This window comes from Halichondria panicea, chromosome 11, assembly GCF_963675165.1.
Source record: "Halichondria panicea chromosome 11, odHalPani1.1, whole genome shotgun sequence".
NCBI classification, from domain to species: Eukaryota; Metazoa; Porifera; class Demospongiae; order Suberitida; family Halichondriidae; genus Halichondria; species Halichondria panicea.
In genome coordinates this window covers 4,075,283-4,099,444 of record NC_087387.1, presented here as the reverse complement: position 1 = coordinate 4,099,444, position 24,162 = coordinate 4,075,283, and the positions used below count along the sequence as shown (strand labels likewise).

Here is a 24,162-nt window from a genome sequence, read left to right as displayed (position 1 = left end):
TATAGCTTGCGAGACTTCAACGGCAGAGACTTCCTCTAAAAATCATTGATGGTGAAGTTTTACCTTCGTTTTTTAAAAGCGTACGGAATGTGTTTCATCACATGAGGCCTTGCTAAAAACTTACTTTGAAAATTGCGGTGGATCGATTTTTACAGAGCCAGCGAAATGAACGGTAGCGCATCGTAACAGTATATCCTTGTACGGAGAAAAAATGAGCGTAAATGTGTACCACAAAAGTGCATAAGTTATACTAAATCTACAGTAGCCCTCATGCGCACCGAGGCATAACAATTATTTTAAAATTCACCCGTTTTTTTAGATAATGCGTTTTTACTATTAATAATACAGTTCCGTTCATTTGCTTTTTTCTGGCTTAGTAACGCTACATGTGTGCAACAGAAACGCGACGGGACCGAGGGCTACTTAGATCTTGTACTGCGTAGTGGGTATATTTAAATGTTCGTGGTTTTCACTGATCAAGCGTCTACCGCGAACGTTTATATTCTCGAATTTAATATCGCATGCATGCATGCTATTCCGCGAAAATTGAATCCGTGAAAACCTTTCTAACTAACAGTCATTACGCGAAAGTTTATACCCTCGAAATATACCCGCTATACGATATATATAGTCCTCTAACTTGCGAGACTTTTACGTAAGAGACTTGCGCTCATTTCTAAAGTTCACACTCAATCATTGATTGTAAGTGTGACCTTCGTGGGGTACGTACGTAGCATACAACTAACTAAGTTATTATTCTATTAGATCTTCTTCATAATGGGCATTGGTGTGGAGTTGTGGAGAGCTCGTATTGGGTTGTTCAATGGTGGAAGAGGAGGGCGGCCACGTAAAGCTTCCCTGGCTCACCAGAAGCTACAGTGTGATGTTACTATCGTAGTCACAAAGGTGTTGTGGACGCAGTGTAGCACCCTCCAGGCTGAAGATACTGCCAGCCATCGTGATAAGTGTGTCGTTGAATCAGTACTAAATAATGCAACAGACAAAGCTCCTCCCAGTAACTGTCATGAAGATGTGGTTCCTGAAAAGAAAAAAGAATCAGTAACTTTCACGACTAACCATAGCCGCAATCACTCGTCAAGTATTTGTATTGGCCTCACCCTGATCTTAATAGGAGCAATACTTGTCTTCGTCTCTCTCCTGTTATTGGCCGGAGATGTAGAGCTAAACCCTGGACCTGGACTGGGTATGTGCTTCCTAAGTTATATATTTCACTATAGAATTATCATTGTCATGCAGATACTGTTCTGACTATCTCTGACATACTTGAGGTGTATGAGAAGGTGAGGAGTGCTAGTCCGAACTGGTTCAACCTTGGACTTGCGTTGAAGCTGAGCTATACCGACTTAACCAACTTTCGTGAGACCTACCGTGGTGACAATGATGTGTGTTTGCGTGAGGCCCTAGCTCGTCGACTGCAGTCAGGTGATCCTCTAACTTGGGGAGGAATGTGCACTGCTCTCAGGCACCCTACAGTGACAAGAAAAGATGTAGCTGAAGCAATAGAGGGATCTTATCAAAGTAAGTTGATGAACAGTAGTTGATCTGCATACTAGATATAATTATATTTGTATCGCATGTTTATACAGGTCTAGAGAGAGTCTCAGAAAGACTTGAGGTAAATTAATTCACTGTATATAGTTACAGCAGATTATATAATTATAGTCAAGCAATCTGGCAATCAGTGTGCATTGTACATAACCATGCTATAGTTTTAGTGGAATTGTATGTACTGCACACAATTTTAATCCCTATACTCCACACATACAGAGAGCTCAAAACAGCACTACAGAAACTGAGTCATCTACTGAGTCATTGGATGGTGATTATATAATTATATGGCCATAAGAAGGGTGCATGTATGCATGGTGGTATACATGTATGTGATTTGGTATAGCTGATTTCATAGTAATTATTGTATAGCGAGTAATTATTTCGAGGGTAAATGTACCGCGAACATTTAAACGAGCATGCTGACTATAAAAGGGCGTGCCGTGGGCAGCTCCGACCGAAAGCAACCAAAAAATGACAAAATGGCAACAATGAATATTCTTGAGTCTTGCAAAAAGACGCCCTTGACAGTTACAATGCACATTCTTTACATTTTTACATTCTTCTTTTGATACGCCTTCTTCCGCTCTCTCACGAGATAGTAGACACAACAAAAATGGCTGTCAAAAGTTTATTTCAAGAAGCATGAAGAAGTCTGTTCTCAACCTCCTACTGGGGGTTCCACAGGAGCTAAAGTTCGAGACTGAAGATACCAAGCAAGTCTTTGTAGGTTTAATTGACAGTGCTAAGCGTTGTCTTGCTGCCAGACATTCATTGGCCCAGCATGAGGATCTGACAAACTGATGCTGATGTGGACATAAATAACTCAAGTAAGTAGTCCATAGGTCTATAGTAAAGTTAGTAGTCTAGTATAAAGTAATGTGACTTCATCAACCTGTGAACGCTTTTTCGCTTTTTAACATTTGCATTTCATTTTATGGATAAAGTAGTACGAACAGGAGAGTTGAAAGTCTGTAGGGAAGGACCTTTGTATAATATCTATTTGCAGTTTGTTCGTTCATATATACAGTCATTATGCCTCAGTTGGGCATGCGCAAGATATACGGTAGTGTGTCTGTGTGTGTGTAGATCGACTGTTACAGCTGCTCGATGATAATGAAGAGTTTCTGTATAATTATTGTAGGCTGCTAATCATAATTATTAATTTTCTTGAATTGCAATTAGTTGGGTTTGCAAAATAATGCTTAAGATTATGTTTGCTTACTTTGAAAGCTAGTACAACTTGTGTGTAGCAAAATAGGGGAACAACGAGAGAATAAAAAGAATTAAGCATTATCCGCCATGGCCGATGAATCCATCTAAAATGTAAATTATATGTGTTCATTAATAATGGTACTGCATGTAGCTTCATTGCCTACACCGAGACACCGAGGCATCATCACCCTTTCAGTAACATTCATTTTTTTCTCAGGTCGTGTTGAAGACGCTTTGAAGGACTGCGACTGCCTTTGCTTGTTGACAGTCTCCCTGGGTACACCATCAACCTATGTAGAAAATGTAAGTATTACTTCTCAGTGTATCTAGCAATTATCCTATTATATCCCTAGCTCTTTGCTGGGGAGAGGAGAGCCTCACTGTCTGGTGGCATGCACTCCACTTGCCTATTAATGGTAGTAAAGAATTTATTTGATATAGATGTACTGATATTCATATAAATTCTTTTTCAGAATCGAACTTTCGATGAATTTCCACAATGGCATATTTTCAATGCCGTCTATTATGCAAGAAAGCAAGCTTCCTAACTCTTCCACAACGTTCCCTGGACTGGAGCTGACCTGGAGCTGAAAAGATTCCTTTATTGTGCATAGCCTTTTGCTGTATCTATTCATAAAGTATTTTGTCAGCCATTATGATAATCATTTATTTTTTTGTTTTTTTGTTTCTGCTTCTGGTAAAAAAGAAAAACTACCAAGAATGTATTTCCTTTCCCTTTGTGTAATTTTTGAGTGTTCACAGTGTGTAGCGAATGGGTTCTGAGCGCTTTTGCGCAAGAGAAAAAAAGAGCTCGTTACTAAGGCTTGAATGGAAATTTTGGGGTCAAAGGTCGCGCCCACGGCAGCTCTTTTTATACTCAAAACTCGCTCTGAGTTCCGGAAGTTGCTAATCCGGTAATTAAAGCCAACATGCTCGTTTAACACACGAATTTAATATCGCATGCATGCATGCAAAAAGCTGCTGTTCACGAATATCTTTCTAACGGTATTTACGCGAAACGTTTTACACCCTCGAAATAATTATACCCGCTATATACAATAGGTGTAAGATGTTATAGTCATGTCTTACTGTACAGTTAAAATACGCATTATTATTGTGGGTGTGTATATAATTATAATGATTGTTTAGTATAGCATGTGAACACACACTATAATTATTATGTATGCAGGTGCAATCAGTGAAGTAGTCTCTATATCTCTAAGTACGGGAGAGTTAGAAGTAGATTCGATGGAAATGGAAACGCTATTCAACAAACTTGTGTCACAGCTGTGCCAGTCACTTGAAGTTCGAAGAATTGATAAAGACTCTTTGGTTGCTTGCTTGATGGGGTTTAACTCTCTAAAGAAGGTTTTTGGCAAAACAAATCATTGTGTTTTCAGGAATCAAAGAAAGAAACTTGGAAAATGTTCAACTGTTGCAGGAATTTGGCGAATTATTGCTGACTATTTCTCCTTCTTTGACTATGAAATGGTTGATCAGATTACAGACATTTTAGGGACAGCCGAGGACAAAGAGAAGATGAAACTCTACAAAGCCAATTTTGTGGAGTATGCTAAACGACGAGTACGTCCAGTGACTGAAAATATTAGTTCAGATTCCAGAGAAGATACCGTCACTATGGTTGTAAAACTTGATTCTACGTACGACGATTGTGAACTGAATCGACTAAAGCTATTCAAACGGAATCTATGCTCCATCTTAAATTTGAACGAATCTGTCTTAAAACTTGGTAAAATCGGTAAAGGTTGTATCGAGCTAACATTTCTGTTGTCCTCTTTCATAACAAGTGACATTTTTCCACTGTCAACTGATCAAGAACAGGCTTTGCATAGTCAGGGGGTCTTACAGCTACACTGTGGAGACGTTCATTATCAAGCTGAGGTACATGTATTTATTGTAAATTTATAGTACGGTCCTTTTTTAACCCTTTAACCGTCGGATTCTTAATTAACAGTGAAGTGAAATGTCTGTAAATTCTCTATCGGGTTTCCAGAGCAATAAAATGCCTAGCAACCATATACCAATAGAATGCCCATACAACAAGGAATAAAATGGTGCAACATGTGTTACCATAACAACCACGGTTATTACGCTCACCCGTTTTTATCATTTTAAATGCTCGGCCAGCGGTGAGATAAAATCCAAAAATTTTTTTTTATGGATCAGCCTATCATATAGTATAAAGGCTTGACTAAGCTTGATTTTCACATCATATGAATGTAACAGTGCTAAGATATATCAATTTGAAGTACAATACGTACATGTAATACTATATCCGTGAACGATCTATGAAATTTACAAGCTCACATAAAGACTGTTCATTACTGCTAATTCTATTTTAGCTATACTATACTTACTACTGATATTCAGGCTATACTATACTACTTGCCAGAGTCACACAGTGAGCCCTCTCCTGGTCTTTCACCGTCCTGGTCCATAGCTCTAGCGTCTAGGTCCATGTCATGCATGTCCTCAGTCCCAGACAGTTCATCAGCGTCTGGCATAAAGCTGGTAGCCTTTGGGAGGTATCCTACTATCCTCTCTCCTTCATAGGCACTGTCATAACCAGAGGAGACATCGCCATTGCTGTCCTCAAGCTGTTCAAGCACATCGGCACAAGTAAACAACCTAGCCATAGCTATAAACTTCGTGCGGTAAGATGCTAATGAAATTTTAATCTAGCAACGTGGCTTGGAAAATTCTAGACTAAATTGCACGTGATTCTACAGCTCTTCCTCTATACAGGGATGTGCGTAGTTCGAGCTACTTCCTAAGTATCGCAGAATTAGAATTTCGCAAAAAAAGTCACTATTGCGGGCCACGATCGTGGCCCGTGACGGTTAAAGGGTTAATTTATGTTTATATAGCTGCTGATGTTTTTCTATCTATACTTATGTCTCATTCTCCCTTTTATAGTGTCGATCGGATAAAGGTGATAACACATCCAGGTCCAGTTTAGGTGAGATAATTTATACCTGCGTCATGGTATTGTTGATGGGATTTTAAGAGATATAAATTTTATACGTAGTAAAATTACCATGATTTAAAAATATGATGGTTTGTGTTATGAGATTCTGCTATAATTATTAGTCCATCAGTACGATACAGCATGCATGCATGTACGCACAAAAATCTGTAGGGCCTGTATACATATATATATATAATTATGTATATACAGGCCCTACAGCAACTGTTACAGCACAACCAGCATCTATATGTAACGTACGTATAATTAATGTTGATGTTTTAACAATGTGTTCACAATCCACCTACCATTGTTGCAACAAAATACTCATGTTCGATTCAAAAAAGGCGAATTCGTATACCTTAAGGTGACATAATAATTATTTTCACAGGTAGATTTGTTTGCGCTTTCACTGTTTAGCTGATAATAAAATCAAATTCTGCTCAAGTTGTGAAATTAATAGCGTATCTACGTACTCGAAAGTGGGATTCATTGCATTTTCTAATTATCTGCGAGTACACATTTTTGCGATTTAACTCTCATTCGCAGAAATAGCTGAAATTAATACTGGCGAAAATATATCACCTTAACGCCCAAATACATCTTCCCACAAGGTCTATTTTTAGCCTCGAGGTATGCAGGTGTGTTTGTGTGTGTATCTGTGTAGACTGCTACAACATGCTCAAGAATCAATGAAGTGCAAATAAGAGTTTCTATAGTTATACCACACTTAGGTCACGACTAATTATTGATCTCATTGGTCAACGACTGTAGGATATATAGAATATTAGCATACAGCCCCAGGAATGCACAGTTTTTCAAGTTGTTTTTTAGTTTTTTGAGAGTCTCCGTGGGCTTCTGACTATGTTTTCCTGGATTTTGATTCGTGGCATGGGCGTGGTTCTCGAGATGTGCCTAGTTCGCTTACTTGGAATGCTTGGAGTGCGTAGCAAATGAACAAAATGTTGCTGCTCTACTTATGCTGCTCTACTTATAGTATAGTTGGCTGTGCACAAGAACGCTAGCTATCGGGAGCATGCCGACGTAGCCATTAATTTAATCGTTTTTAACAACGGTATTAGTCGATCATTACCCACTCCTCGAATTTGCATACAGCAAATGCACAAAATAATGTTCATCATGATAATCATAATGACTGTGTGTATAGCTCGGCATCAGCACCTGCGGTGCTTTCATTTCCTTTTATTATTTGTGCACCCGCATATGCTCTGCTATCACTGCCATATACCCTGCTGTGGGTGTGTGTAGACTGCTACAGCTGCTCAAGGATCAATGAAGTACAAGTAAGAGTTTCTATATAGGCTTCTAGTCATGTATTCTTGGATTCTTATTTGTGGATTTGCAAAATGAAGCTTTGTTCTCGAGTTATGCCTAGTTTTGCTTACTTGGAATGCCTTTTCAGAAGAGTCCGTAGCAAAACTTGTTTACCGAGTGTTGCTACTCTACTTAGTAGTTAGCTCTGCACTAGAACGCTAGCTATTGGTAGCTGCAAGAGTGAGAAGAGAGCTGCAAGGCTCTGCTGATGGCAGCCATTAATTTTAGACTTGAACTTTGGCATCGATCGTTTTTAACAACAATCATTCGATCATTACCCACTCTTTGACATACGGCATTATAATAATAATACTGCTCAGCGCTCTATAGTATACTGCTCTGCTCTGCCCGGTGTCCATAAGGCTTATATTATACTGCCCTGCCCTGCTTATACTATACTGCTTACACTGTATTGCCCCGCCCTGCCCTTATACTCCATTAACATAATAAATTCGCGAGCCCTGCTCGCTCTCGCTTCCCCCCTCCCCCGACACACACACGCCCACAGGTACCTTAATTGCACGGTCTATGCTCAGTGATTAATCCAGGAAAAATGAAAGGGGGTGCCAAACTACGAGCGCGCAGAAATTTGTTGGGGTTACGCCCACTTCCGGTCACACGTTACTAGAGAGGGGAAGTCCCATAATAGACTTGTGTAGAGCTAGCTATCTGCCACGAACAGTCAACTAGCTAGCTTAGGCTAACCTGAACACTCCTTTGGCAGTTGATGCATCAAAACACAGGTACAATCATTGAATCAAATTACAATGGCTACAAACACTGATAAATAGCTAGCTGGTAACTGTAGTAAAGCCACAATAGCTAGACTGAAAGGGGGGATCCGTGGCACCCTGGATCTGCCACTGATGCTATGTGTTATGCCATGCTTTTGTCTATAGAATGCCCCGCCCCTATGCTTAAATTCAGTCTCATGGATCAGCCCCTCCTAAGAAGGGGTCTGAGCACTCTTGTCTTGAGGTCATTTCACAATGGAATGTGCCAGACCAATGGAATGTAATCAATTCCTGACCTTACGCCCGCAACAAAACTAGTCCGGCTGATCCATGAGACTACCATTTGACATGCCCTAATTATTAGTACATTGCATAATTTGCCCACACCAAGTGCCAAATATTCCGAATAGACACTGTGAAAGATTCGATTGAGTTGCGCAACAGGCCCACGTTTTCACGTATGTTATTTCGCTGCAGGGTAATGAGTAATGTCAGCGTATTAGGTGTCGAAATGCACCATTCAGGTTTCTATAGCTCCGCTGATTTTACTTAGCTTGGCTTAGCACCTACATTACTCGTACTCAAAAGTTACATGTATACGACACATGCATCAACCCCGTGCTCGTTCCCCACGCTGCCGACACGCCTTTTCGATTGTCGAGTATGACATAGGAAGCGCATAATCCACACCACGCTGCCGCCGCAGGTATATGGCACTAAACAAATTAGCGTGCGAGTTCGTACAACTTTTTGTATTGCAGTATCTAGAATACCGCGCAACCCTCACAAACAGAGTATAGGCATTCGCTATTTCTCACATGCCATATCTCAAGCAAATTTTAAGGCATACTGGCCAATACTATACATTGCCCATGGCCACACTCATTTTGGATCACACAGTCTGCTCGGCCAACAAACACCTCCCTCCTGCATGGTACACCTAGAAGAACGTACAGCATAAAAGTAAGCTGTTAGGAAACGAATTTGACCACAGGCTTGACAATCTGCAATACCGACACACACAATATAGCGAGGCCCATCTCGAATGTGGACGACCTATGGCAGTAGTCGTCAACTCTTGATATTCTCACTAGCCATAATAGCGCTTACTCAGCTGCTGTGATAACCCTTACTACAGTACTACCTCGTGCATTCGAGGCAAGCCACCGGGACATTTTTGCCGCAGAATTATCTGGCACCTTCGTGGGGTCAGTACGAATTATAGTGGTTTCTTGTTTACTAGATAGAGTTGCGTGGTCATTATTCGTGGTTTGATGTTGCTGGTGGACCAACATATGGCCAGTAACGTCAGACGATGAATAAGCATATTTGCCAGTAACTCTTACGTATAAACTGCAGGACTAATCACACACACACACCTTCGTCTTCGATTCATTGTTTAGTCTTCAATTCCTTGGGGGTATAGGACATTCGTCCGATGGGCTATGACTGGTGGCTAGGCCACGTCTTTACCCCCAAGTACTTAATTAGGGGAGCAATATAATTATTAGAAATGTCTGATTATTATTTAACCAGCGAGGTTGCATTCCTCTAATTAGGGGATGCCTAACCCTATAATTAACAGTCATCAGTCATGGTCCGGCTCACCCTCCAAGGAGCGTTGCGGTAATGGGTATATATGTTGTTGTACGTGTAGCTAGCAAGGGTATAGCATCATTATGTTTCTCGGAGTACCAAGATTAATGGTTTTTGGTTAGCAAAACATTGTATAGTAATACAGCGGACAAATTTCAGTGAATGCTATAATACGTATAAGTGCACTATTGTATCACTGTATTTCTGGTCACTCAGATTCTGATGAAGGATTGTCCAGTACTCTTCATTCTGAGTACAAATCTGTTGCTACTGATTACTTAGAGACGTTCCAAATGCACCGTTTCTTAGAGGGCCCGACAGTCGACAAGAAAGGAGAGCGTTCTAATTCTGACTCTGGGATTGTGAGAAGCAAGAGAGGAGCTCGGACTATTAAATCATATCTTACTGAGGTAATTATATGGAGACTCGAGACTATAAGCGCTGATGCCTCGGTGGATGTGTCAAAGCTACATAACATAAAGCTCTAGCTATTGCTAATTAATTTTTACTGCATGCACAGGAAACGATTGACACTGCCAAAAGTCAAAATGCATCAGCAGAGCCTTCCAGCTCTCTTCTCACTCCTCTTGTAGCTACCAATAGCTACCGTTCTAGTGCAAAGCTAACTATAAGTAGAGTAGCAACACTCCAATTACAAGTTTTACTTTTGAAAAGTAATAGGCGAAACAAATTATTTTTGCAAATCCAAGAATTAAGATCCAAGAAAACATGACTAGAAAGTCTTATTTGCACTTCATTGATCCTTGAGCAGCTGTATAGCAGTCCATACACACGCACGCACGCACGCACACACACACACACACACACACACACACACACACACACACACACACACACACATACACACACTACCATCTCTATTTATTTTGACTAATGCCTGATGCTAATTCTAAGAACCAAAATTAGAGGTTAATAATTGTTTTGTGCTTGCCACCATAGATAGAGCAAAGAGGGATTGGCAACAAAATCGAACTCGAATAACCATCCGTGTTGCCCCGGCGTTACTCGAGGCTGTCTACTTCAACATAGGAAGACAGCCTCGAGTAAAGCACAGGCTGGGAATGGTTGAGGAGACAACTGATTGTCTTACTGTCAGTATAACAATCCTGCTGCTGATTTTATACTTCATTTCCATGCTTGAGGCTATATGTGATCCAGGACACTACTTAGTTAGACAATCTTAGCTATAATTATGCCTCGGTGCGCATGCGCAAGCGAGGTATACGGTAGTGTTGTTTGTGTGTCTGTATGTGTGTGTGTCTGTATGTGTGTCTGTGTGTGTGTGTAGACTGCTACAGCTGCTCAAGGATGAATCAAGTGCAAGTAAGAGTTTCTATAGGCTTCTAGTCATGTTTACTTGGATTTTAATTCGTGGATTCGCAAAATAATGCTTCGTTCTCGAGTTATGCCTAGTTTTGCTTACTTGGAATGCCATTGCAGCCTTTTCAGAAGAGCACGTAGCCAAACTTGTTTACTGAGTGTTGCTACTCTACTTAGTCATTAGCTCTGCACTAGAACGCTAGCTATTGGTAGCTGCAAGAGTGAGAAGAGAGCTGCAAGGCTCTGCTAATGCAGCCATTAATTTTAGACTTGAACTTTTGGCATCGATCGTTTTTAACAACAATCATGGTCGATCATTACCCAATCTCTGAGTTTTTGCATGCAGCAAAATTAAATTGTTTATCATGTGCATAAAAGCTATTAGTAGCTTTATGTTATGTAGCTTTGGCATCTCCACTGAGGCATCAGCACCTGTGGTGCTTTCATTATTATAGGTGCTATTGGTACATAGCCATAAAAAAAACAGTGAAAAGAGGTGAAAAAAGTACTATGTACCGCTAGCTCTTTCTCAACAATCTAGAAACATTTTTGGGAATTTCCACATAATACACATCATCAAGAAGCATGGAAATGAAGTTTTAGGGGGTCTTAGAAAGCTCTGTGTAAGGCCTCAAACGGTGGGGGACAACACGCATCGTTTCAGGATTAAGCCACACCCCCTGCACAAAAGTCTACGTTTTAACTTCCGTTGCCAATCCCTCTCTTCTTTATCTATGTTGCCACCTAGAAGAACCACATAGACCCATCCCCATTATCAGATACTACTACTACCACAAAACCACCTGGCCCAGACAATACAGCCTTATAAGATAAGCCTCCCTCAAGGTCAGATTTAGTTTACACAAGTACATAGCCATGCAAGCTAAGTTGAAGTATTACAGCAGCCAATATCGAGTCTAAGATAAGTTCTATACTTTATGTCAGCATTACCTCAAATGTGAATATAGCTTACAATCAGCATGGCCCCAAGTGAATAGCTTACAATCATTATTTAGTTCTGAATGCAATTGCAACAGATGAATGGGGAGGGTTGGTGCACCGTTAAAGACTCTTTAACCCATCATTCTCGGCTCTCAAGGCCGAGCATCTGTTTGCTTTTTCTATATCTGTATGGTTTTGGCTGTCTAATTTTTTTTGTTTCTGGTAAATCCTTGTCGTAAATACACATCAGATGTCAAAATATGATTTAAAATTAAATTAAGCGAGCATCCTGTTTGAGCGAGCAGTGGACACAATTCCACCTAAAAGTTATTTTCTTATAATTTTATTTTGAAACCTCAAACACACACACACACACACAAAATATTTTGCATTTCCCAATAGAAAACTAACCCCATTCACACACATCTTATAAAAAAAAAGTACAAAATACCAAAAAATATTTAGTGGTCCAAAAGTGTGAGCATAGTTTATGGCTTCTCTCAACCAGCTATCAATACAATACAATACAATATAACCACCAGGTTAAAAGAACACAACACCCCAGCCCCTGCAGTTTTACACAGTATCCACATGATAAAGAGCATCACAACAATAAAATAGCTAAAATAAAGGATCATGTGATCCCAAAAAGCACATGGAAAACTAGCTTATACAAATAATGGTGCAGAAATCAACTGTGCAGTAAGCAAACGAATATTGTGCATACCACTAGCATTCTAGAGTGTATAATTGAAGCCTAAACAGCATACTTAGTAATTGTACAAATTATTTCTCCTACAATTCTAAGCCTGTATAATTATGTGTAACTGAGATAATAATTATATATAATCAAGGTATATTATATTCAATTCTTTTGTTCTTTTGTTCTTTTACTTTTTAAGTCACAATAGCACAACATTGTAACTTAATAATAACTATAATGTGGCTGTTATTAAAATATGCAACTGGGAATGTGCTAGACGTATGAAAGATCTTTAACCCACCGTTTCCGATTCTCAATGTCGTACATCTAGCTACCCCCGGTTGCTATTCCAATGTGTTTAACTATGACTACTGCTCTAAGGTGTTTAGCTATAATACAAATATTTCTTCTCAGCATTAATAAGACACAGCATAAGACAAAATTTACCGTACTTATTCGATTTAAAGCGACACTTTTTAAATAATTACGAAGCCAAAGGTCGTTTCTTTTGGAGGTTGAAAAATTATGTTGAAGTCCTGGTGTCGCATATTTATAGAGGGTCACATCTAATTGGAGGTTACTCTAGCTACTATCCTTGCGGCCTGGAATCGAGGCTGTGGTTACCTCTATTTAGGACGCGACATAACGTGAATGCTGCAGTCGCTACTTTTAGAGGTCAGAAAATTGAAAAAGATCGAGGGTGTCGCATATTTGGAGGGTTGCTTTAATTGGAATAAGTACGGTAAACCAATTTTGTTGGACAGCACTACATTTACAAATAACATGGTATGTATAATATTCTATGGACTGAAAATCAGTCATCTTCCTGTTTGAGAAATCTTGAATTTTTGAAATGATATGAGTCAGCAAGGTCTCAGCGGACAGATATGCACCCAAAATTGATTTTTTTTTCAATCTCTCAAACACACATACGAACGTACTAGCACCCAAGACATACTGATACCGCTTTACTGTAAACTCATGATTATTTCACTGACACGTACTATAACAATATTTCTACAGGTAGACACTTTTGGTGCTGGCAATGAAGAGATGCTACAAGATTTTAATGCAGACTTGAGTGCTCTGAAACTACAATCTAATGAACCACCTCCCTCGGTGAAGGTAGCAAGCTTAAAAGTTCATTCTGCTGCGTTTAATGAAGAAAGGACTAAACTACGATTTCTAGTTGAAGTGTTTCGTTGCAGTCCTCTAGCTGTTAATAGAAAAGGCAACACGGCTCTTCACACTGCAGCAGCTACTGGTGATGTAATAAGTTTGAAGTACATGATTGAAGATAGGCTAGTCAATGCAGCAACTGAATCTATCAATGGTGAAACACCTCTTCATCATGCTGCTTTCAATGGACACTTGAACATTGTGACGTATCTTGTTGGCACCCAGCAAGTGGACCCACTTGTTCTGGACAACTATCTATCTTCACCACTGCATAAATCTTGTCTAGGTGGTGACTTAAACACTATAAAGTACCTAATGTACGAGAGTCAGCAACATCAGCCAGTGGATGTTAATGAGCAAACAGCTGGAGGGCGGACAATGCTTCATTGTGCTGCTTTCTCTGGGAATTCTGAGCTGATTAGTTATCTTCTCACTGGCAATCTCCTCCAAGGTGATACTCCCTCTCAAGGACACTGTGATGTTAACTGTCAAACTAAGGTAAGATGGATTAGCTGTGTGTATGCCTCGAGGTGTAGCCCCACGAGGAATACGGGAATTTATAAGCTGATCATATGGGTCTGTCCGTGTCTGTGTGTGTATTGCAGTTGTAACTGCTCAAGCAATGTGGGGAAATCTAATCTCTTGTATGAGACAGTAGGCTTCTAGCAACGTTCCTTTGGATTTTGATGTGCTTCTTTCTCGAGTTATGGCTGGTTTGACTCGCATCTTCAGAATCTTTTGTAGCATCATTAATTTTTACTCACTATTCGAGTTAGCATTGGCGCTATAGTCAAAAAGAGCTGCAAAATGTACACTGCCAGAAGCAGCAGCCCTTGTGAACTCTGACATCTTTGCAGCACCCCCTTTTTTTAATTGCCGTAGTTAGCTGGTAATTTTCGTGGAGCAAAAAGTAACTTGAATAGCTATTTTCGTAAGTAAAAAATTTCATTTGCAATTGGTTTGTGCAATGTATGTATATAAGAGCTCTTATCCATTTATCTGCCAAATACTTACAAAATTGTCAATCTGCTGTCTTGCCCGATTCACGTGCAGATTTCTGCATACCCCCATTAAATTGTGTAGATCGTATCGTTTTGGGGCTGACATGTACGAACCATTTAAAAAGAGATTTTTATTGTGAGAATTATTTAGTAAATGCAATTTTAGCTATAATTATAGTTATCCCCCCATGACTGAAAGTACCGTATGTAACGTCTAATCTTGGGGCAACTTGAAGAGTTTAATTAGGACAATATAGCTAGTAGCTTTATGTTATGTATAGCTTTGACACATCTACGAGGTGCATCAACACTTGCGGTGCTTTCATTAGCTACTAGACACAATTTTGTTTCATTTCAGTGTCTACAAATTATTGGTTACACGTCTGTCAGTTACAAAAATAATGATATGTGATCGTTAAAACGTGACTTTACGTACTATTAATAGAATATTCATATCCTACTCTGTATTTATGTACGTATAGATTTAACACTGTCTGATAAAGTACGTATAGAATTTGTGATAATCTTATGATAATGTAGTTTAGATAATCTTGGTATACCCCTTCTCACAGGATGGTAACACTCCTCTCATGGTAGCTGCTCTAGAAGGCCACATCAGTGTTGTGGAACTACTGGTTTCCATGGGGGCTCAAGTCAACAATCAGAACAATGTGAGTTCATATCCCATTGGCATGTACGTATAGAGTTTATGTACTTCATTCTCACATGATGGTATATTTCTGAGGTGGACCGTAATCCAATACATACAATACATACTTTTTACAATGAATAAAGCATCTTAGCTATTATATTCTATTCTATTAATAGAATGGACGGACTGCTCTCTGGAAAGCCAGCCTCGATGGACACAAAGATGTTGCTCATTATTTGATCACTGCTGGAGCCATTGTTGACCTACCAAACACAGTGGGTTCATATCCTACTCTGTATTTATGTACGTATAGATTTAACACTGTCTGATAATATACGTATAGAATTTGTGATAATCTTATGATAATGTAGTTTAGATAATCTTGGTATACCCCTTCTCACAGAATGGTAACACTCCTCTCATGGCAGCTGCTCACGAAGGCCATCTCAGTGTTGTGGAACTACTGGTTTCTAAGGGAGCTCAACTCAACAGTCAAAATAAAGTGAGTATAATTTGTTAGTGCGTGCATTGCAGTTCAACGATTACATTGTCAGAATTTTAAGTTTTCATCCCTCGGGCAATTTAAAAGATGAATTTTAGCAAGTCAGCACCCATGCATGTTCAAAGGACCACCATGATTAATACGCATGCACAGATGCCTCCGCTTGATAATGTTATTGTCGATTTAGTGTGTCTTTCACTTGTAATTAGCTCTACACGCGACCTTTATTCTAGGTAGAGCTACACATTTGCAGCTGAGGTGATCATTTACCGGTCTCTAGTAAAAGTAGAATTATAGCTTCTTTATTGTGTGTAACTGAACATTCCTCTGCATGGTTTGTATACATCTATTTATGTCATGCAGCTGAGGGTTAGCACTTTAGTGCTCTAGTTAAATTAGCTGGGGCTATAATAAATGCCTCGTTATGTTTCGGGCATGGGCAGTATATGATGGACTTGGGCCATGTGTATATAGTATTGATTTCCATGTGTGGCAGTTGTGCATGTGTTCTGGCTTTCCTCCTCTCCTTGTTTTGTTCCGCTATGCATGGGGGTATATGTATCTCTTTCTTAGGCTATAGAGAGTTGACAGTTCTTCGGTTATGTTGTGTGGGTGGGAAATATTTTTGATGGCAACAAAGGCGAGGCGTTCCTCTTCCAGTAGGAGATTGTGCCCTCTGAATTAGATTATGAATTTTTTTTTCACATGTTTTCTGGTTGCATGTTTGCATATTCTCTCGTGTACTATTGTCTTGATCTTCGGTGTCAAACGTTACAGTGTGAGTGGTGATTAGGTCATAATTATTACAGGTACTTCGTAGATTTTGCTTAATACAATAGACTTAGACAGTTACCCCAAAATGCAGTAAAAATATAAACATATCCTTTATCATTCTATACATCATGTTTAGCACATACATACATGTATACATAACATTATAATAGTAGACGTACGGCCAGTAATGGTGCGTGGTTCTCGAGTTGCCTATAGTTCGCTTTCTAGGAGTGCATAGCAAAATGAATTTTCATTTGCTTCATTATACTTGTGCTCCTGCATAATGCTCTGTTATTGCTATTGCTATTGCTTATACCATATGCCCTGCCTGTGTGCCCTGCACGCCATAATTATTTGCTTCTATTAATGGCCTATATACCATACATGTATGTGAGCCCCGCTACCATATATGCCCTGCGTTTGTGCCCTATGCCATCTATTGTTATGCCTAATTCCCTGGCCGGAAAAATGTTCGTGAGTGCACATTTTCGCTATTTATCCTTAGCATGGCTTCTAATAGTCGTGTTTCCATGCTAGGAAACCACACCCACCAATAGCTTGCATGCCAGTGCGTGGGAGTTTATCCCAGTTGATGCAGCACACATTAATTTTAGACTTTGTACTCCTGGCATCCTCTTTAGCATCAACCATGGGTCGATTATTTCCCACTCTTCAAGTTTCACTGTGATTAGCATGCAGTAAAATTACCGTAAGAACATTATGATTATAGACCTGTGTGGACAATATAGCTAGTAGCTTTATGTTATGTATAGCTTTGACACATCTACGAGGTGCACCAGCACTTTCATTAGCTACTAGACACAATTTTGTTTCATTTCAGTGTCTACAAATTATTGGTTACACACTGAATGTCTGTCAGTTATTAATTTTTTAAAAAATAATGATATGTGACTCTGTATTTACGTACGTATATATTTAACACTGTCTGATAAAGTACGTATAGAATTTGTGATAATCTTATGATAATGTAGTTTAGATAATCTTGGTATACCCCTTCTCACAGGATGGTAACACTCCTCTCATGGCAGCTGCTCAAAAAGGCCATATCAGTGTTGTGGAACTACTGGTTTCTATCGGGGCTCAAGTCAACAATCAGAGCAATGTGAGTTCATTTCCCATAGAGTTTATGTACTTCATTCCCACATGATGGTGTATCACTCCCACACATATTGATACACTGCCATGGTATCTACGGTCCTTCCTAAAGCTAAAGTAATATAGGAGAGTATTAGTGCCCTCAGTCATTAAGAACCTCCCATATTATTATATAGGAGAGATTTAGTGCCCTCAATCATTACACATTATCCATATTATTATAGGAGAGACTTAGTGCCGAGCATTAAGCGTATCCCATATCATTATTGGAGAGACTTAGTGCCATCAATCATAAAGCATATCATAGGAGAGATTTAGTGCCGAGCATTATATACCTGGGGAAATTGTTTAATGCATGTGCATTATAAAACTGCCTCATAGTATATAGGAGAGATATACTGCCGAAGCTCTCCTATATACTTGGGGCACTATTTTCATTTAGTGACATATTATCCGGACCCGAATAACCAATGAAAACATTACACAATGACAATGAATAGACAATGAGCAATGCACTCTAATTTATGGCCAATATTTGTGAAACGGCCTTAACCAACCTGAGTGCCTCCGCTTGATAATGTTATTGTCGATTTAGTCTTATTTTTGTGTCTTTCACTCTGTCTTTCTGTGTAAGTACCGTGTAATTAGCTCTACACGCGACCTTTATTCGAGGTAAAGCTACATATTTGAAGCTGAGGTGATCCTTTACCGGTCTCTAGTAAAAGTAGAATTGTAGTTTGTTGCTTCTTTATTGTGTGTAACTGAACACTCCTCTACATGGTTTGTATACATCTATTTATGTCATGCAGCCGAGGGTTAGCACTTTAGTGCTCTATAAACACCTTGTTATGTTTCGGGCATGGGCAGTATATGATCGACTTGTACATAGTATTGATTTTCATGTGTGGCAGTTGTGCATGTGTTCTGGCTTTTCCTCCTCTCCTTGTTTTGTTCCGCCATGCATGGGGGTATATGTACCTCTTTCTTAGGCTATAGAGAGTTGACAGTTCTTCGGTTATCTTGTGTGGATGGGAAATATTTTTGTTGATAATAAAGGCGTTCCTCTTCCAGTAGGAGATTGTGCCCTCTGAATTAGATTATGAATTTTTTTTAACATGTTTTCTGGTTGCATGTTCGTATATTCTCTCATGAACTATTGTCTTGATCTTCATTTAAGTTGAGTGTTAAACGTTACAGTGTGAGTGGTGATAATTATTACAGGTACTTCGTAGATTTTGCTTAATACAATAGACTTAGACAGTTACCCCAAAATGCAGTAAAAATGTAAACATATCCTAATTTTCATCACATTGTTTATTCCTACATGTACAAACCATATTTATGTTATACTAATTGTCCACTATAATTATACTTTATGGGAGTAAACCTCTGAGGCCAAAGATTTACGTTGCCATAAATTCGAATGTAGTGGACTATAAGTGTTATAATTATACCCACTGAAATGAAAAACAATTGCTACCTAAGCTATACCTCACCTTGGATAGAACTAGCTAACAGAACGGCAAGCTTGTTTGTATAGCTTGTACAGTGCAACAACCAAAGAGAGTAGATTTTTTTTTTTGGTACACATTTTTTACATTTTGTGGCATATCTTCTAAAGTAAAAGTGATATGATCTATTTGAGTGCAGGTACTGAAAGTTCAACTATTGGCGCTTCCATTGGACCACCACCTGTTACATCACATGACATTATCAGTATAAAATGGCTGTCTGAAGATGTGTACTTCCGAAAATATGTTAGGAATAGAAGTAGCTTATTTGTTTGAGTTAAGATCTGAAATTTGTTGTGCATGTACCTGAGTATATTGCTCATCTTTTGAGCTTCAACGGAAGTCTGGGCTACTAGTAAGTTCTGAGAAATACTGCATTTTGTTGTTTTTTGGTGGCAAATATGTTAGGAATACAACTTTCGATTTTATATTAGTTAAGGTCTGATTTTTGAGCAGCATGTACTACAATAGTGTACTTTTCATCTGTACTAACTTACAGGAGTTAGGCTAGCCTCTTCTTTGCTAGAGCGGCCCATCTTGTCAAAAACAGTACTTTTTATGACTTTTGGGGCGATTTGGCTACGTAGTAAGCTCAATTGCCACGCCCGTGTGACACAGAATGACCAACACCAACTGTGTAGTTGCAGGTAGACATCGCATGACCTTTGGATGTAGCAAATAACAACAAGATGATTTGTGATGTCACAAATCAATGAATATCATTGCATACGTCAGCAAAAGTAGCAAAACGGAGCAAAATCACCATTTTTGACAAGAAGGGCCGCTCTAGCAAAGAAGAGACTTGTTTAGCTCCTGTAAGTTAGTTCAAATGAATTTTACACTATTGTAGTACATCCTTCTCAAAAATCAGACCTTAACTAGCATAAAATCAAAAGTTGTATTCCTAACATAATTATTTGCCACCAAAAAACAGCAAATTGCAGTATTTCTCAGAACTTACTAGTAGCCCAGACTTCCGTTGAAGCTCAAAAGATGAGCAATATACTCAGGTACATACACAACAAATTTCAGATCTTAACTCAAACAAATAAGCTACTTCTATTCCTAACATATTTTCGGAGGTACACATCTTTAGACAGCCATTTCATAGTGATGATGTCATATGATGTAACAGGTGGTGGTCCAATGGAAGCGCCAATAGTTGAACTTTCAGTACCTGCACTCAAATAGATCATATCACTTTTACTTCAGAAGATATGCCACAAAATGTGAAAAAATTAATATAAAAAAAAATCTACTCTCTTTGGTTGTTGCACTGTAGACATTACTAAGCTTCTATCCAAGTTAATATGAGCCCCACCCATTTTCCAGCCTTAATTCCTGGTGTTTAGCGAGCCCCACCCATCTGTGCCTCGGTGCGCAGCAAGGTAGTTGGTAGTGCGCCTGCGTGTAGACTGCTACAGCTGCTCATGCAAGTGCAACTGGAGATTCTCTGTGGGCTCCTGGTCATTTTTCCAGGATTTTGGTTTGTGGCGTGGTGCGTGGTTCTTGAGTTGTGCTTATAGTTCGCTTACTACATGTATGAGGGTGTAGCAAAATGATTTTCATTTGCTTCATTATACTTGTGCACCCGCATAATGCTCTGCTATTGCTATTGCTTATGCCATATGCCCTGCCTGTGTGCCCTGTACGCCATAATTATATACTGCCCTGCTGAGGCTGCTCTATAATGTACTGCTCTATACAGCGACACATGCATCAGCGAATTCCACTCTGACATGGAGTCACGCGGTGAGCACACATTGCCGTGTACTCGATTTGCCCTCACAATTTCGTAAGGCACTTTCCTGGGGGGCTTACATTACGCTGGTCATAGCGCCAGGATCCGCTCGGTCGAGGACCTTACTATTATACAACTCTCTGCTGACACTGATCTTGCTCCCTATTGGTATTACTTTGCCTCAATCAATAATTATTATGCAGCAGGCTAATGCAGGGGGTTGGACAATTCGTCAATCCTTCCCAGCATCTTTACTTCGTTCCATAGCGCTCAGTTGATCTGTACATGTGTTCATGCTTCAATTCCTTGGGGGTAGGACTTTCGTCCAATGGACTATAACTGGTGGCTAGGCCACGTCTTTACCCCCAAGTAGTTAATTAGGGGAGCAATATAATTATTAGAAATGTCTTATTATTATTTAACCAGTGGAGTTGCATTCCTCTAATTAATTAGATACGTAACACCGCGCAACCCTCACAAACGCAAGAGTATATAGGCATTCGCTCTTTCTCATAGCCATATCTCATTAAACAAGCAAATTTCAAGGCAAACTGGCCAATAGTACATTGCCCATGGCCACACGGATCACATATTCTGCTCGGCCAACAAACACCAGCACACCTAAAAGAACAGCATAAAAGTCTAGGCCGTTTGACATAGACTCGTCTTCCTTGGGGTAAGGAACTGATGGATTGCCTATCTAAGAATTTTGCCGTTACCTGAATCTAGTAATGACCAATCAGAGTGCAGTATCAATGTCATGTGACATTCTTACGCCCACGGTTAGTTTCTTTGTGGTAGAATGCATGACAATCAATCAAAATAATGGATGAGCAAGACTGTGCTAGTGCAAAATGAAATGAGCAAGCAGTGACGGCGAGCTTAGCAAAACTTTTAGTATGTAGTACAACTGTTAAAGATCGTGCCCCACCCTCAACTAGTTGGAGCATGCAAGACTATACCAACCCACAATTTTGTTTTCGACCTTTTTGTTACTTCAGTGCACATGCTCTTCCAACCCTACTCTTCCCCATTTTTTCACAAAATGTTTTTTGCACTTGTTTAATTAGGGTCTGTGACATCATAATTACTACAGTGCAACAACCAAAGAGAGTAGATTTTTTTGATTTTTTTGATTTTTCACATTTTGTGGCATATATTTTGAAGTAAAAGTGATATGATCTATTTGAGTGCAGGTACTGAAAGTTCAACTATTGGCGCTTCCATTGGACCACCACCTGTTACATCATATGACATCATCACTATGAAATGGCTGTCTGAAGATGTGTACCTCCAAAAATATGTTAGGAATAGAAGTAGCTTATTTGTTTGAGTTAAGATCTGAAATTTGTTGTGTATGTACCTGACTATATTGCTCATCTTTTGAGCTTCAACGGAAGTCTGGGCTGCTAGTAAGTTCTGAGAAATACTGATTTTTTGGTGGCAAATATGTTAGGAATTCATACAACTTTCGATTTTATGCTAGTTAAGGTCTGATTTTTGAGAAGGATGTACTACAATAGTGTAAAATTCATTTGCACTAATTTACAGGAGCTAAACAAGTATCTTCTTTGCTAGAGCGGCCCTTGTCAAAAACGGTGATTTTGCTCCGTTTTGCTACTTTTGCTGACGTATGCAATGATATTCATTGATTTGTGACATCACAAATCATCTTGTTGTTATTTGCTACATACAAAGGTCATGCGATGTCTACCTGCAAATACACAGTTGGTGCTGGTCATTCCGTGTCACAGGGGCGTGGCAATTGAGCTTACTACGTAGCCAAATCGCCCCAAAAGTCATAAAAAGCACTGTTTTTGACAAGATGGGCCGCTCTAGCAAAGAAGAGGCTAGCCTAACTCCTGTAAGTTAGTACAGATGAAAAGTACACTATTGTAGTACATGCTGCTCAAAAATCAGACCTTAACTAATATAAAATCGAAAGTTGTATTCCTAACATATTTGCCACCAAAAAACAACAAAATGCAGTATTTCTCAGAACTTACTAGTAGCCCAGACTTCCGTTGAAGCTCAAAAGATGAGCAATATACTCAGGTACATGCACAACAAATTTCAGATCTTAACTCAAACAAATAAGCTACTTCTATTCCTAACATATTTTCGGAAGTACACATCTTCAGACAGCCATTTTATACTGATGATGTCATGTGATGTAACAGGTGGTGATCCAATGGAAGCGCCAATAGTTGAACTTTCAGTACCTGCACTCAAATAGATCATATCACTTTTACTTTAGAAGATATGCCACAAAATGTAAAAAATGTGTACCAAAAAAAAAATCTACTCTCTTTGGTTGTTGCACTGTACCTGTTTTACTTCCGTAGCTGGCATGCTGTTTACTATGAAGTAGCCAAAAACTCGTTTGTTACTGTAGAAGGAATTCCATACTCATTCTTTTTACAATGAGTGAAGCATCTTATAGCTGTGTAGCTGAGGGGATGGTCAATCATTTCCCACTCTTTGAGTTTCCCTGTGATTATAGTTATGTAGCTTTGACACATCCACCGAGACATCAGCACCCGCGGTGCCAACATTATATGCATGTGTCTCTTTTTGTTGGGATAATATTGTATAGCGCGAAATTAAAATTTTTCATAGAAGTACCTTCATTTCGTAACGTAATTTCGCTCATAAAAGTGGAACCTCCATAAAACGGACACCATTGGGGAACAGAGGTATGCTCTGAATCAATTCTTGCTGCAAATGAAACTTGGAGATTTAATAACCGCTTCTCTATAGCTCATACAAGCTTTGAAAAGGCTGTAGGGACGAGTTATATACAGCTATGTTTTCACAATTGTGCTAAATAATGCCATCTCAGCAATAATTGTCTGCTAATTATGGGTATGGCTGTTCGTTCTGGAGGTTATTTTTATTTATTGGTTATTTGGGGGACTATAAAACTACTCGTTATACGGTTTCTGTGGGGGCTCAAGTGAACAGTCAGAACAATGTAAGTCATTTAGAGTGTATAGGTACCGTACCCTCGCGAAAATACACCCACCCTTTTCTGCAAAAAGTTTAGACTTACGTTAAATCGCTAGCAGTGAGTTTCACTCAAATATGCGCCCACCTGCGGCTTCAAATCGAGGCTTACATTTAGCTCTATGACAATCCTTAAATTGTATTTTCATTTCAATACATTATATAATAATTATAGTGTCATATATAGTGTAGTATATATTAGTGTGACATTTCATTGACAACAACAATAAAAGCTAAGAAGCTTGAACTTGGCTGCAGG

At 39.2% G+C, this 24,162-nt stretch overlaps 1 protein-coding gene and 1 long non-coding RNA gene across 18 annotated transcripts in view; both read left to right on the top strand.

Annotated features, from left to right (window-relative positions):
- Positions 1-24,162, top strand: part of LOC135344347 (serine/threonine-protein phosphatase 6 regulatory ankyrin repeat subunit A-like) — a 151,578-nt gene that overhangs the window by 5,110 nt on the left and 122,306 nt on the right. For 13 of the 17 annotated variants that reach the window (XM_064541539.1, XM_064541538.1, XM_064541542.1 and 10 more), the window contains exons 2-13: positions 766-1,204; positions 1,258-1,539; positions 1,608-1,636; positions 1,789-1,840; positions 3,974-4,686; positions 5,722-5,764; positions 9,652-9,845; positions 13,445-14,098; positions 15,174-15,272; positions 15,430-15,528; positions 15,657-15,755; positions 17,554-17,652. In XM_064541539.1, coding sequence (XP_064397609.1) covers positions 778-1,204; positions 1,258-1,539; positions 1,608-1,636; positions 1,789-1,840; positions 3,974-4,686; positions 5,722-5,764; positions 9,652-9,845; positions 13,445-14,098; positions 15,174-15,272; positions 15,430-15,528; positions 15,657-15,755; positions 17,554-17,652 — 2,790 coding nt within the window. In that variant the 5' untranslated portion in view covers positions 766-777. The remainder of the gene's footprint in view (positions 1-765; positions 1,205-1,257; positions 1,540-1,607; positions 1,637-1,788; positions 1,841-3,973; positions 4,687-5,721; positions 5,765-9,651; positions 9,846-13,444; positions 14,099-15,173; positions 15,273-15,429; positions 15,529-15,656; positions 15,756-17,553; positions 17,653-24,162) is intronic. The other 4 variants (XM_064541553.1, XM_064541550.1, XM_064541540.1 and 1 more) reach the window with 3 other exon arrangements.
- LOC135344366 (uncharacterized) lies at positions 1,898-3,529 on the top strand. Its single transcript, XR_010397423.1, has 3 exons — positions 1,898-2,399; positions 3,002-3,087; positions 3,258-3,529. It is a non-coding gene; the product is annotated as an uncharacterized LOC135344366 (long non-coding RNA).